Consider the following 16,075-nt stretch of genomic DNA (forward strand, 5'->3'; position numbering starts at 1 on the left):
GGGATTTGGTTGAGCTCCTTCTTCCTTCTCTCCCAGAAGGGCCCCGGGCTGACTTGCATCGCCGCCTTCTTGATGGCCAGGGAATGGCACAATTTTCCTTTTGATCGGCCCTGGACTCTACTGACACTGTGGGTAGGGCAATGGCCCTGTCGGTTGCTTCACGCCGTCATGCATGGCTGCGCGATAGTCGTTTTCCCGACAATGTTCAGGACGCTCTTCGGGATCTGCCATTCAATGGCCTGGACCTTTTTGACTGTCACGCTGATTCAGCAGTCTCCCTCCTCATGTCTGGTCTCCCGTGATTTTCTAGCCCATGCGGCCTGGCTTTCTCGTCCTTGTGGCCTATCTTTTTCACGCGTTGTGTGACTTTGTGTTGCTTTTTCTTCATAGGCAGCATTGCCTTGTTTGTTTTTGACCCTGGGTTTATGATGTAATACCCAGATGGTCTAGGCGGCTACTCCGCCATGTTTGCCTTTGTTCAGTACAGCTGGTTCTTCCTTTATTTCAGTCCTCTGTGAGCTTGGCTCCAGAGGAAGCCCCCTTGCCGGGGTTAAGACTTACCTTTGTGAGGTACTTGCTGGCTACTGTGTTAGCTGCCTTTCTACAAGAAAGGCTTGGTATGCTCCTGTGGAGGAGCGACTGCGTACTGGAGTGTCTTGTGTTTCTGGTAATGCCGTCACTTTCTGGCCATGGGTCGGCATCCTGCCAATGCTGCCCCACGTATCTTAGCTGGTGCAGGTTCATCAGTGCTTTTTCCACTGTTGTGCATACTCAACCGGTATGCGCTGACTGTCATACCGTAGTGTCCTCCCTCTGGGTCTTGCTTCCTGTCGACACATCGGATCCTGTGGATCCATCGGACCCTAGGCTCAGTTCATCTTCTTTTACAAAGCCATGAACTCTCACTTCTGCACCGACATTTCTGGCTCTGTGCTTTTTCTCTCAACCCGGTATACATACGGAGGTTTTCGTGCTGTTCTTTGACGGCTTGTGGTACCTTTGCCTCCCATTGTTTTCCACTCTTTTCAGAGCTTCGTGGTCTGGTGTTGACTGCGCTGGCATTGCGGTCCCCACTGTGTTTCGTCACATTGTTGACCGCTAAGTCCACTCGGGAACTTGGTGGGGTTCAGTCGCAGACCCGCCTCCTCTATGGGTATGGCTTTGGTATCTATTCTAAGTTAAGGAATCTGTGGCTAGATGTCTCTATCAGATGGAAGAGTTACTTACCTTTGGTAACGATGTATCTGGTAGAGACACAGTCTAGCCACAGATTCCTTAACGCCCGCCCATCCTCCCTGTTCTACGAGGACCTTTTCAGGTTTGGTTTCCCCGCATTCGCCTCCCTCCGGGTGGCTTTGTCTTTCTCCTGGGTGACCTCTTTCACTTCACTCCTAGACGGGATGCTTCATTCTGTTTTGCTTGCTCTGCTCCACCCATTCTCGTGAATGGGCGGCATGCTCATGTGTCATGTCCTTTACATCCCTACGCTCTGGGTCGGCCAGTGTGGGGTCTACTCGTGTTCACCCCCCCCCCTCTTTCTCAATCGCCTTGGGGTCTCTTACCTCCCCTGCAGTCCATTGGTTTGAAGTCTATTTTCTCTGCCTCAGTCTATGGGTCTCTTACAGGAGATACAACGTCCCTTTCTGGTGCCCACATGTGGTGGATTGTCATTGCTCATGTGTTCCGGACTTGTTGCCCTTCACAGTTATATATTGTGGTTGCAGACTTTGTCATCTGCCATGATGTTTGTTCACATCATCTTCTGCCTCCGGGGCGGGTTTAGCGTTTGCTTTTGTGGGGTTGCTTCTCAGAGCGGTGCTCTGCTCTTTCCCTTCACTATTTTTCAGTATACAGTGCCTGGCACTGTCCTTTATGTTGCTCTTTTTCACCATTCAATTTCTTTTTCTTTTTCATCTTTTTCGCACACTGTTCTCATATTCTCAGTTTTTGGTGGTGGCTCCGCGGTGTGGCGCAGAAAAGTTTCTCAGACGAAAACTGACATCATCGCGCCAGGAGGGGCTCATATGGCTCCACTGACGTCGCGTCTGTGGACGACGTCCGGAGGGAGCCATATGGCGCCACCCCCATCACGCAGAGGTGCGGCTGCGGAAAGTTTTCCAGATCCAGTCTGACACCTGCGGATATTCTAAGTTAAGGAATCTGCGGCTGGACTGTGTCTCTACCAGATACATCGTTACCTAAGGTAAGTAACTCGTCCGTTTGGTATCAAACATGTTGGAATCCTACCCCAACACCAATTCCTGTTTTGGATGTACGACCCCATGTACTGGGGGCTCCCCTAGGGTGCCACCCTGTATTCCCAGTACTAGCCTTTCAGGGTCTAACAGCAAGCTAGTGCTGCTGCTGACCACAGGCACGTTTCTGCCCTCCTGCTGCTGAGCTGAACTCGAGCAGGGGAAGGCAGAACAATAGGTTTCCTGCCACAGGGAGGTGTGATCACATCCCAGACAGGACTTAGTGTATTGGGCTGGGGTGGGGGCGCTTGTCAGCGCCACCAGACTGCTTTGAAGGAGATATTTGGTGCCCTCCTTGCATACTCCAGTTTGAGAAAGTTCAGGGAGCCATCGGCTCCCGCCCTGCATGAAAACTGGACAAAGGACATGGGAGTATCTTACCGTCTGTCCAGCCCCTCCTCTGGAGGGATACTCGAATTGTCCCAACCCTCTCCCTAGGGTACTTAAGGGATTACCTGTGGGTGGCTCTTCAGATTTATCGTGGGACAAGATTCAAACCCGAAACCACTTCAACCGTCCGGACACCTTGGACTTAGTTGGACTTCGCCTGGAACTGAGACTACATCAAGGAAGACTCCTACTTCTCCTGGTCTTGTCATCTTGCCAGTCTTCTGCTTAGTCTGTGCCTGTGCTTCATCCAGGTTCATCTCCAGGCCAGTGGGCATCAGATACCCAAAGGAATCTCCCTTGAAGTGCAGGAGTCACTCCCCTGCATCTGCAAGTACTGCAACCAAGCTGACCAGTCTGCTGCTCCTCACGTCCTATGGACTCCGAAAGGCTCAGCAACACAGGTGGTGGTTATGCAACTCCCTCGAAGCCTGCACTGTCTTCTCAGCATGTTTGAGGCTATTATCTCTCTTTAGAACCGCTGTAACAGAACCCCTGTGCTACGTGTCGACTTGCCGTTGCCAAGACTTGTTGACTCTGTCCTTAAGAGATCTTCGGGCTACAAGAAGCTCCAGCCTCCAGCATCTCTTCTTGCCAAGATTTTTGTCCTCACCGCATCCTCTGCACCATGGGCCTGCATCTTTGGTGAGCTGCTTGAGGTGCTCTTGCGACTCTTGTGCCTTCAGCCTGTGGGTCCTCTTCAAGGTTTTCTTTGGCTTCAGTGGGCTCCCCAGCTTGCTCGGGGCAAGCTCTGACTCTTGCTTTTGTTGAGTCTGTTGCAACTTGCTGGTCACAACGCTGCACCCGACAAACATGTTGACCTCTATGCAGAACGGAGGGGTGGTGAGTACATAATCCACTCACACCACCACCATCCGAGGGTATTTCATATATCCTTTTTTTATACATGACTAGGGAATCTAGGGATAAAACTATTATGATGATATTTCATAGTCCGTTTTAAATCACTGTCTGCACCTTTGTAGGATCCTCTTATTTTCTTCTCTTTGTTTGTATGGTCTACCCCTCCCTATTGCTCTGCCTCTAGCGTTGGCTTGCGCAGAGGCGTTTAGTAGCAGCCCTATGATGAAGCATGCCACAACTTGTTGTGGGTGAGGGCAGATTTAATGGTGTTTGTGCTCCCTTTGCAACCACATATTATGCTTGTAAAAATGTTGCGACTGACATTCGCCTTACCTCCTTTTGTGTAAATATTTGTGCTACTTACCTGTCTTACATTTAAATTATTGGGTGTATTGTGTTGATATATCCAGGTAGGAGATATACTAACGTGTTAGTGAGTGTGTATAATAAATATACTTATTTTTATAACTACACTGAGTGATTCTTTTTTTTTGATAAACAAATTTTTATTGTGTTTTGCGGCATAAAGAACAGTATCAAGAATGATATACAGCAGTGCATTGAACAAGGCATCAGTAACTGCATTCGGATAAGCATCAATAAACCATTGCAAAGACCCTCCCACCCTCCCCCATCCTCCGTCCCCACCCTCTGCGTCCCCACCTTTCAAACCATGCCCCCCAGCCATTTGCCCCATATCTTGCGGAATTTTTTGGGGCAGCCCCGTGCAGCACACAACGACCGCTCCTGGGCCGCACACCAATCCACCCCTCTACTCCAGGTAGCCACTCTGGGCGGGTCCGGTTGTGACCATACTGCCGCTATATCTCTCTTAGCCACCATAAGGGCAGTGGTGAGGAAGTACTTTTCGTTACGGGACCCGTCCATCCCGTCCATGATGCCCAGCAGGGCCATTCTAGGCTCATGGGGAACCTCCCAACCCAAGACCTCCGCTAGCACAGTTTCGATCGCTGCCCAGTAATCGTCTAGACGGGAACAAGACCACACCATGTGGAAAAAATCTGCCGGAGCCACCCCACAACGGGTGCAGGAGGCGTCCACACGGAGGCCCGCCCGATACAGGCGGTCCGGAGTCAGATAGGCGGTGTGGAGGTAGTAGATTTGGATGAGCCGCAGCCTAGCGGAGGTGGTAAGCGACCGAGGGCCCATAAGGGCGTCCCTCCAGTCCACCTCATCCAGGGGTCCCACCCAGGCCTCCCATCGCTGTTTGAGCCCGCTCCAGTCCACCGGGGTATTGTTAATCAGGGATTTGTAAATGCGGGATATACCCCCCTTTCCCAGATACCCCAGCATCACCTGAGCCTCAGGTGGGCTATGGGAAGGCAGTCTGGAGTCTAGAGGAACGTGAGCCCGGACCGCGTGGCGCAGTTGAAGGTAGCGGTAGAATTGGGAGGGCTGCAGCGAGAAGCGGGTCTGAAGCTCCTGGAAGGAACACATGCGGCTCCCACGCCATAAATCGCCCAGACAGGAGATACCAAGAAGATCCCACTGCCGAAAGCCAGCCAATCCCACCACCTCCCGCAGCCATGTCCCGTGCCAAAGCGGAGTGAGTTGCGTGGACGTCCCCGACCATCTAGTGTGCCGCAGTGCCACGCGCCACGCGAGGAAGGGAGCCCGCGCGACGTCGGGGAGTGATAGGGGGACCGTTGTGCCATAGAGCATGTTTTGGATGGAGGAGAACCCAAGGCATTGCACCTCGAGACGATAAGCCGGGTCGCCCCAGCCTCCCGAGAACCAGTCATGGATCACCAGTAACTGGGTGGCCAGATAATAAAGATATAGATTGGTCATGCTCAGGCCGCCGTCATAGGAGGGGACCCTGCATCGATCCAAGGCCAGCCGAGGCCTACCGCCGCCCCAAAGGAATTTGGTCACCATTTTATCCAGGTCTCGGAACCACGGGCGCGGAAAAGGGCATGGAGTATTTTGTAGTATGTAAAGAAACTTGGGGAGGATCATCATCTTGTATAGAGCGACTCTCCCTAGCGGATTCAATGGGAGGGACTGCCACCGGAGCATGTCTGACCTGGTTTTGTTGACTACTGGAGCCACATTAAGGGCCCAGCAGAGTTCCGGAAGGAGGGTGACCCAGATCCCCAGGTACTTAAAGGAGAGTCTCCGGAGGGGAATGTCCGACTGCCAGTCGAAACATTCCCGCGACGGGTGTAGCGGGACTAGAACGGATTTTTTGGGGTTCAGGTGAAGACCCGACGCTTGGCCAAATCGATAGAGGATCCGACGGACCCGGGGTCCCGAGGTCGCTGGGTCCGAGAGATAGAGGAGGACGTCGTCCGCGTATAGGGCGATCTTGTCGGGGGCTACATCTGGCCATTCCCATCCGCGAAGAACGGGATCCGCGCGAATCAGCACCGCCAGGGGTTCCATCGCCAGAGCGAAAAGGAGGGGCGAGAGCGGACAACCCTGGCGCGTCCCCCGGCCTATGGGAAACGGGCGAGAGAGTGCCCCATTGACCAACACACGGGCCCGCGGGTGCGCATAGAGGACCATTACCATGGCTCGGAACCGGGGACCGAAGCCCATACGCTCCAGGACCTCACCCAAGTACGCCCATCCCACGGAATCAAAGGCTTTTTCAAAGTCGACCAAGAGGAGGGCCAGATAGGGGGAAAGGCGGCCGCGGTGCGCCATCGCGAGGTGGAGGCGCCGTAGACAGTGTCTGGTCCCCCGCTCCGGCATAAAGCCACATTGATCTGGGTGGACCAGGGAGGCGAGCGATGGGCGTAACCGCTGTGCCAGGACCGTGGCATAGATTTTGAGTCTGTGTTAATAAGGGATATCGGCCGGTAGTCGGAGCAGGACCGCGAGGGAGGCTGTGTCTTGGGGAGGGCAACTATGGTTGCTGTATCCGTTTTGGGCCGGAACGAACCCGTCTCCACCACGGCCGCAAAGAGGTCCCGAAGCCTCGGGGCCAGAGTCTAACGATAGTGAGCGTAGTACTCCTGGGGGAACCCGTCGGGTCCCGGGGTCTTCCCAGGTGCCAGGCGGCCGATCGCCTCTTCAATCTCCTGCAGCTCGATCGGCGAATCAAGGGTCTCAGAAATCTCAGGCTGCAGCCGCGCTAGTGTCGCCCCGTTTGTTCCCAGTAACTTCTCCAGGGAGAGCGTGGACGGACGGAGACGGTACAGCTGGGAGTAATAGTCAGCGAATGCCTGGGCTATCGCCACTGAGACCGTGTGGACGCCACCTGCAGGGTCCGCGATGGCTGGAATGATCCTGCCCGCCCGGGGATAGGTCGCCAGGCGGTGGAGAAGAGTGCCGTTTTTGTCTCCCCAACCGTACACCCGGGCCACCGAGGAGCGCCATAGGATCTTCGCCGCTTCCAGGGAGTGCAGGCGAATCTCTTCCCGCAGGAAGGCCAAGCGACGAGACCGTGTGGCATCATCTAAGTCTCCCAGACTACGCTCCAGTTCTAAGAACTGGGCCTCACATTCCGCGAGCTTCTGGGATTGAGCCCGTCGTTGACGTTGCAGGTGCCCTTTAGCGGCGCCCCGAACAGTCGCCTTGCCGGCCTCCCATAGGACGGCGGGGGAGACGACAGAGCCCTCATTATGAGAGTAGTAGTCGGCTATCTCGCCCCCGACCGCCTTCCGAAAAGCCTTGTCGTGAAGGAACCAGGCGTTCAGACGCCATATCGGACGGGCAGAGAGGGGGGGGGGGCCGAGAGCGAGGAGCACCGGCGAGTGGTCCGAAAGGCCCCTCGGGAGAATGCGTACGTCCCGCACCCCCGCGCAGTCGGTAGAGGGCACGAAGATGAGGTCGATCCGGGCATGGGAGTGATGGGCCGCCGACGTGTGGGTGTATTGGCGCGTCTGCGGGTGCCAGATCCTCCAGACATCGCAGAGGCCCTGTGATTCCGCCCAAGATGAGAGCTGTTTTGCACGGGCGACGCGGGTCAAAGAGACCGGACCCGTCGAGTCCAGGTGGGGCGAGTAGACAGCGTTAAGGTCCCCGCCAAATATGAGGGCACCTGCAGGAAGTGTCGGGAGGATATCCGCTGCGTGGGAAAGGGCCGACGGCAGGAGGGACGGCGCCGCGTAGAGGGACATCAGGGTAAGGGGTCGGCCCTCCAGAGTGCCACACACCACCAGTAGCATACCCTGGGGGTCCAAAAGCACCCGAGTCAGGACAAAGGGAAAGGACTTGCGAAGCAATATGGCCACCCCCCGGGATCCCCGAGCAAAACCTGAGTGCCATACCCTGTCATAACCGTAACGGCCAAGGAAGGGGCAGTTGTTACCCAACAAGTGAGTCTCCTGGAGGAGGAGCACATCGATCTCTGCCCGTTGTGCATATTTGAGGACCGCCATGCGTTTGAAACGATCCAGGAGGCCATTGACGTTCCAGGAAAGTATGCGCATGGCGGCCCTAGGGACAGGTGGGTCAGCCATAGTCGAGGACAGAAGAGTGGGCCAGTGGAGGCGCGTCTGAGCAGGTTCCCAGAAAGGAAGGACAGCGGAGCGTCGGGTGAGAGAGCGGGATAGACAGTACATGATACCTTAGCACAACAGATAAGAGGGAGTCACCCCCCACCAACAAAATCCCCCCAACGAGGAAGAAACAACCCCAAACCAACCCCAACCCCCCACCCCCCGCCCTATACTTCAAAAACGGAAGCATCTGTCGCCCGAACCAAATGGAAGAACCACCAAACTAAAACGCTTGGGCTTGAGCGCTAGTGGACCCCTGATACATCAAAAGTCAAGCCTGATTTACCTGCCCTGGCCCAGAGCAACACTGACAACGGGGCGTTCCACCCCCGCCCAGGCATCTCCCACCCCCCCCACCCCAAAGGTAGGCAAAGAAAGTCAAATGGTAGGGCTGCGAGAGAGGTCCGAAGTGTCCACCAACTCGACCGGGTGGGTTGCAGGGCCTGTGAGCCGAGGTGACGCGGCCCGCTGCCCATCCGCCACGGGACTGGTGTGTGCGGCTGATGAGGCCGAGGAGGTTCTCGATCTCTGGCTTGGCCGGCCCCCAGAGCGCGTGGTGATCGCCTCCCCCGTTGTGCGCTCCCGGGGCAATGTGCGATGCCGCCGACGGGTCTTCGATGTCCGGGGTCTCCCCCGTCTCCCCCGTGCACCCAGAGGCGATCCGCGCCCAGAGCGCTGCAAGGGGTGCTCCTCCGCCAACCAGGTCCAGGCCGCCCGCGGTGTATCGAAGAAGAGAGTCTTTTGCTGGAAGACGACCCGGAGGCGGGCCGGGAATTGGAGCTGGTATTGGAGTCCCAGGGAGCGCAGCTTTTGTTTCACTTCAGTGTAGGAGCGGCGCAGCTCCTGGACTTCGCGGGTGTAGTCCGGGAAGACCATGATTCTGTGGTTCTGATAGTGGAGGGCATCCATGCGCCGGGCTTCACGGAGAATGGCATCTCGGTCACGGAAGTTCAAGAGCTTGAGGATGAACGGCCGGGGTGGAGCCCCTGGGGGCCTGGGGGCCAGGGAGCGGTGGGCTCTCTCCACCACGAACGAAGCCGACAGGCTGTCCGCCGGCATCCAGGATCGGAACCAGCGCTCCATGAAGTTGTCCGCCCGGCCCGATTCAACTCCCTCCGGGAAACCCACTAAGCGCAGGTTGCTGCGTCGAGCGCGGTTTTCTGCATCCTCGACCCGGCGGTGCAACTCCTTAGAGTGGGTGGTCAGCTCCCGAACCTGATCTTGCAGATGGCGGATGTCGTCCTCGGCCGTGGATATCCGGGACTCAGCTTCCGAAATGCGGGCGGTGGCGTTCCTCAGATCTTGCCGGAGAAGAGCGACGTCCACTTTGACCTCTCCCACCATGCCCTCGAGCGAGGCGCGGGACGAGTTGATGGCCTGCAGGATGGCAGCCAGGTCTGCAGCGGGGGCCGGGGCCTGTTCGCCCGTGGGGCCGGGCCCCTTGTCGGAGGTTGTGAATTTGTCCATCCTGGTTTGGGTGGCCCCGGACGCCGGCTTGGCGGCCCTGTCCTTACCCATTTCTGGGCCGTCCGTCAGCGAAGGAGGGCAACTAGCCGGTGATACACCTGCGGGACGGCAACGGGCAGCCGGGCTGTCGCGGGACCAACAGGAGGCCCGTCCGGGAGGACCACCGGCCGGGAACGGCTGGGTAGCACCAGCCTCAGCGGTCAAGCCCCGCCGGGCATCTCAGTGGGACCACCCGTCCCACCCCTGGGCGTAGGGGCGTCCGCAGGCTCCTCTCAACAAAGCGGGGTCCAGCAATGTAGGTCCCAGTTCCAGGCCCCTGGCCGCCACTCGGGGGGCCCCCCAGCCGGCAGTCGCAGGGCCGCAACCTCCGGCGCAGCCCAGGTCTCCAAGGGGACAGTTAGCCAGGTCTCCCCGCAGTCCCCAGGGGGGGCACGGTGTCACTCGTCAGGGCCCGCAGCCGGGAGTCCAAGCGATGGAGGGGGGGGGGAAAAGGGGGGGGGACAGCACGTACACCCCCCCGACCGCCGGTATGCAGCCCGAATCAGCGAGGGCCCCCCCGCACCCGGAGTCCGCAGTCAGTCTGGGGCCGATGGAGCCGGTTCCGCGCTGCAACCAGGAGGAGAAGGGAGGGAGAAGGGGGGGGAGCCGGGGGCCCGGGCCCCCCGGCCGCCGACACACGGCCCGATGGGGGGGGGAGGCTCCCCCGCACAGCCAACCCCACAGTTGCCCCGGTGAAGCGGTCGCGGCCAGCCCCACTCACCGCCTGATTTGCCGCTCTGCGCCACGTGGGGGGGTCCGATCCAGCACCCCCGGGGCTCCGGACAGCGTCAGCGGAGCAGGGCAGCACCCGGCCAGTGCCAGCAGCACCCGTGGCAGCCCCGTGGCCACCGCGTCCTCCACTCCAGCAGTTTCAGGCCTGCACCCCTCGTGGGCGCCGCGGGCTAAATTTCTCAGCGTGCCCGAGCCGCGGCTCCACAGCCGCCACTTCACGCCGTCGGTCTGGTTCCGCGACGGCTAGGGAGGCTCCCAGAGCCCGCAGCGCCCCAGGATTCGGTGCGGGGCGGCAGGGCAGCTTCGCGGACCCCCGCACTCCGAGTGAGCCGGCCAGGGCAGTCCAGGAGAGGAGTCAGCAGGATTTGCGGGGACCGATGCCGGGAGCCTCAGTGAAAGGCGTCCATGCCGGTCAGGCCTACACTGAGTGATTCTTAATCGTTTAACCTACACTGAATAGTTTTGGTAAAACAAGCTGTTTAACACTACTTCTGGACTAAGCATGAAGACTGCTCTCCACAGCTACCACTTGGAGAGTTTTCTATTGGCTGTCTAAGACCACTAAAATCACCAATAGGGTTGTCTGGATTAAGGCAAGGTGCTTCACTTAAATAAGTGTGCACCACCACCAGTCTCCTTTTTGTCTCAAATTTGAGGATATGGAAAGATCTGGTATGCCAATGTGAATCAGATGTATATTAAGGATAGTTTCCTACATAAGGGTTTTTGTATTAATTGTTTTTATTCTAAATGTATGTATATTTAATACATTATTGAAGCAAGATTACATTAAATGTGAATAATAGCAAAGACGGTTTTTGCATTCTACGAATGTAGCATAAAATTGAGACATAAATTGACTCCCTACAAAGATTATTACTCATAATTGTAATTTAACTGAAGCATAAATACAAAGGTCTTATGGTGGTGATACTTTTTAGGTCTCGCCTTGCTATCGCGTAAGCGATCGCAAAGCGAGACTATTGTAAGCGGGTTTGAAAAGTGCTCCGAAAAAGCGGATTGTATGGCTAGCACGCGCACAATCACGCGCATCGTGCCGCCATGCAATCTGCTTTTTGGGAGCTCTTCAAAGGGTCCGCTCCCCCGCCTGGAATGCGCTCTCCCGCCCCCAAGCGCGTGCTTGCCACGCTCCGCCGGGCTTGTCTTGTTAATTGTTGTTTTCCTCCCGTCGCAGACCTCCATCGGCACTTCCTCCCTGTCTGCACTCGACCCCTTAGTGTGTACGGCAAAGCGAGCAAAGTTGCTAGTTTCTCTGGGAGACCTCTCATTGATTGTTTGAATTTCTCCCACCCCGTTTAGGATCCTGTCCACATTCATGATGCAACCATGTAAGCGATGGTCTTGTATTCTGTCTATCGTGTACATGTCTATTTATAAAATGTTAACACTCTCGGAGTTGCTCTGACTTATTTTCAACAGAGCTCTCTCTCTAAATCCCTCACCCTCCCTCCGTCAGTGACGCTCTGGGTTGCTGTTGGTTTCAGCTCTCTCATTTAGAAGTGCATTTTGGGTAATTACTGTAAAATCCGTGTTATTGTTTCGCACCCGTCTCAAATCGGTAATGGATGTGAACTTAAGAGACGGCAGCATCTGTTCCAGGCCGGATCCACCAACCATGCTCATTCTCTCCTGTCACTAACTTTGCAGAATGCGCTCACCATTTTCTCAGCCCACCCTCGTGAACCACGCGTACCTACCGTTTGTCACCACTTCCACGGACCGCACAGACTCGTAGCTGTCACTGAATACTTAAACCTGCTCCACAGAACATGCTCACCCAAACATCTAGTCATCTCCACAAATTGTTTTAACACACTGCGTCACAGACTCTTTCACACACAGCTCCAAGCACTGCACCTACACTAACCGCTTTTATCCACATAAAGGTGTTACAAGGGTAACACTGTGTATCGCCAAGTGGGCTGTGCGCTTCCAGCATCTTCTGAAGCTCTGCGCATTTTTTGGGGAAGTAGCTGGACACCACAGCCCACACCATTTTGTAGAGAAAGGAGTAGAAGTGGGTCTGACCTACACAGCATTCTAGTACCACTGCAAACCAGTGATATGGTATTTAGCATGAAGCAACCCCGCCATGATAGAAGCTGCTCAGAGCCTGATGGCCGCTTTGGCAGTGCACACTACTAAACAGCCCTTTAAGAGGTATGAGCTGCATGCCTGCCATGGGAGCGAGGTCAGAATGGGCCACAAACTAACTAGGCCAGGGCTAATGACGGGGTTCTGAACTGTCCTAGCTGATCGGTCTCATGGTAGTTACTCAAGAAGCCACTTGCCTACAGCGTGACAGGAAACGTGACAGCTACGGTTTCTAAAATCCTCACTTGTTCGCTATTTAGTAAATGAATGTTAGCAGTGACGATGCATCGTCTTTAATCAATATTGTCTTAGAGGGTAACATTGCGTTTTGTGGAATGCAGCAGCCAAACTATATTAGACTTGGGAGTCTAAAAATAAAATGACCAGTATGTGGTATTTTTTCCTCTGGATATGTAATCCTTACAAAATGTTGAATAGAATTTTTTGAAGCTACGTTTAGCACAAGTAATTGTGTATGAAACAAGATAGTCAGTAACCAATGACTAACAACTCCAACAAGCATTTGCAATGCAATAGGTCTCGTATTTACAAGAGTTTAAGCTATTGGCATTGTAAATGAAAATGCCTTTTATTTATGTTTTAAAAACTAAAACAAAAATAAGTCATTGTAATTTACAATGTCAATAGCTCAAACTCGCGTATATGCGAGACCTATTGCATTGCAAATGCTTGTTCTTTTGTGGAGCAAGACAGTAGGGCATGTCCAGGCATATGACTGAGAAAATCTCTATTTGAGCCTGGACCTGGTGATCCCAACCCAAACTGTCCTAAAACAGCTGCCCATGTTGCTGGTTAAGGTTCTCCTAGTCAGAAAAGCTGAATAAATGATTGCATTGTATTACCATATCACTCATATTTGTGTGCAACTACCCATTTGCTTAGCACATCAGATATTTTTTTCTTTTCTGTTAATGTTTGTATGTTGCAGGTGGTTAAAAAGTTTATTCTGTTTTACCTGCACTGTTAGTTGTAAGATATTAGTTTTATATGGAATGTGCCTTTAATAGTCCGTTTCTGTCGCTCCTAATCAGGGTGCAGCCAAGGCTCTCATCTTCCCCGTGGTGCAGCAGTTCACTGAAGCCTTTGTCCAGTGTCTCCGGATGCCTGACGGTCCCACTGCAGATAGTGGACTTAAAATGGAGGTTCTAAAGGTAACAGAGCATAGTCTTGGAAGGTTCAAGCATCTTTTCCATGCAGCATTTTTGTTTTTGTATGTTCTGTCGGGTGCCTCATGACGATCCTGCAACTTTCAGAACATTAACTCCAATTACATGTAGAAAAAACATCATAGCGCACAACATTGACTGCAAGCAAAACCTTGAAAAAATGTGCTCAAACAACCCTTCCCAGATTGAACACATGCTTTGTTTTTTGTTGTACCCTTTAATAACTAACAACTATACATAATATGCACCACAACAGTAACATAACACTACTCAAGAAATACTGCTTATCTGGCTTCTGTGCAGCAAAGACGGGAAGTGCTGTTTTTTGAGGATGGTATTACTACTGACTGACTTTATTGATTGGCCATGATACTTATGTCCTTTTCTCTAAGAACCCATGGATGATGTAGTTCTTTATTGTGTTACCATGGTGATGGGCTTCAGTTTTAATAAACGAAAAAAGAAAATACATAATCCTGACATAGACTCAATAGCTCAAGTAAGCAATTCAGTTAAAAAGAACAAAGCATATTATATCTAAGCTAACTCCATAAAAAAAAGACGAAACAATTTTAACATAATCAATGGTAGCAACGTGTGACATGTTATCATTCGGAAACAGCATGAAAAATGATTGTTAATTAGGGATCTTTTTTGAGGGCTTTGTTCATTTTTTGATTTGTATGCTCATGCAGCTGAATAGGGCTTGGAATTTTGCTTTGATGACCAAAGCTACTTTGGTAATTTTTACGAAGTCACAATTTTAACTGTTGAGGTAGCCACTAGTTTTGGTCCTAAGAGGGCTGCAGAAAGTGAGTCACGCTAATTGCCCTGGGAGTCTTTCCATATGACTACGAGGTTCTCTGCAGGCATTAGAAATCCCATGAATGGAAACATCAGAGGCCACATGTGTTTGCAATGTTTTTATTGCATCTCTAGTTAATATTGCTTTTCCAAGAATCCACTTAAAGCTCTATCCCTCTTCCTTGTTACACTCCTTATGTTAATGAGGGTGAGTTATGTGTAGGCGGCTGCACTAGCACCTTCAATTTAGCAGCCCTTGGGACTGAAACTCAATATCTGACCTTTCATCCAGACATCCAGTTTCTCTATTTCCTTTAAGGCAGAGTCAGCGCTGGATGCTGCTCTTAATCCTGCTGATTTTCTTTGCCTTACATTTTGCAATTGTTTTTGATGCTAAGAGATTCTGTTTCTACAGTCCTAGTCTGGTTATATATTTAAATTGCTATAGTGTCTGCTGGGTGCTCTGCTGATGATGCATAATACTATACCTCTGAGCCATAGATATGTCTTCTGATATGTCTTCTATTTATAACTATCCCTACAGAACCTGTTTTGTTCTGTACCCTCTGATCAAAGTAATTGATCTTTCTGGCTTTAGATTCAAAACGGATTAGAGCTTTGCTGAATAGTTGCTGTTAGAGTGGTGATTGTACATCAGGCTAATCTTCTCATGACACCTTGAGTAGGTTTTATCCTTTTTTTTAAATGTTTTGCCTTGAGGGGGGAATGCCGTCAATGTTTTGATTTCCCTTGGTGCCTGGGGTCAGTAGTGGTAGGTTTGGCTCATTTTTACCAGAGATAGTTGTTTTTCTTATGAGCTTTGTATTTTTTTCCTGTTAAATTGCTCCTTAAAAATTCAAAAGGTAGATCAGTTGCTTGAGCGAATGCAACTGGAGACCTGCTTGTTCACACTGGTGTCCTAGATGGGATGACTCCCATGCTTATGTTGTGGATTGTATTCGCCTCATTGAATTTAGAAAAACCTCAGAGCACCGCTGCTCACAATGCTTTTCATGCTGTGAGAAACTGTTTTTATAAGTGCTCATACATTTTGCATACAGCCTTTTCATATAACTTTAGTGTCTTATGTTTTATGATGACTAAGTCTGAATCCCTCAGTAAAGTATTAATGCGATAGTACAAGTATAAATGGGACATGTGGTTCATGACTGAATGTCTTGTGTGGTCGTTTTGCTCAAACTTTCAGGCACTACTATTGAGACTAGTTATTTTTAAAAAAACAATCTGACCGCAATAATGCTTTGTTATATCAAAGCTTTCGCCCTTGAAGCGTCATCTTCCTTTTTCTCAATTTACGAGAATCAGGCGTATCACTTCAGATTTAGAGCTAGGCTTGCAGACCATTCAAGACTTTAAAAAGAAGTTTTTGAGTCGAGGTTATCCTCAACAGGTAGTAGATCAGAGTATTTTGCTACGATGGGATTTGCTTCAATCAGAACCTGACTTTAAAGGAATCTTTTCCAATCCTCCTTTATTCGCATACAAGAGGTCACGTAATTTGAAAGAAATTTTAAGCAAACCCGTAGTCAGTGTTCAAGTCCCCCACAAAGGGATGTCTAAATGTATGAACTGTTCGCACTGTAACAATGTAATCACAGGTAGATGCTTGTCACACCCTTGTTCAGGTAAAAAGATTTTTCTAAATTTTAATGCCAACTGCAACAGTCATCATGTTATCTACGTGATAAAATGTCTGTGTGATTTACATTATGTGGGTAAGACGGAGAGGGTCCTC

General features: G+C 52.1%; 1 protein-coding gene across 1 annotated transcript in view; it reads left to right on the forward strand.

Moving 5' to 3' along the window:
- The window catches only part of LOC146866932 (importin-9-like), a 269,255-nt gene that overhangs the window by 230,015 nt on the left and 23,165 nt on the right, over nucleotides 1-16,075 (forward strand). Inside the window, exon 7 of the mRNA XM_085603265.1 lies at nucleotides 13,381-13,500. Within this exon, the coding sequence (XP_085459391.1) occupies nucleotides 13,381-13,500 (120 nt within the window). The remainder of the gene's footprint in view (nucleotides 1-13,380; nucleotides 13,501-16,075) is intronic.

This window comes from Triturus cristatus, chromosome 1_2 (assembly GCF_964204655.1).
Source record: "Triturus cristatus chromosome 1_2, aTriCri1.1, whole genome shotgun sequence".
In the NCBI taxonomy this organism is placed as follows: domain Eukaryota; kingdom Metazoa; phylum Chordata; class Amphibia; order Caudata; family Salamandridae; genus Triturus; species Triturus cristatus.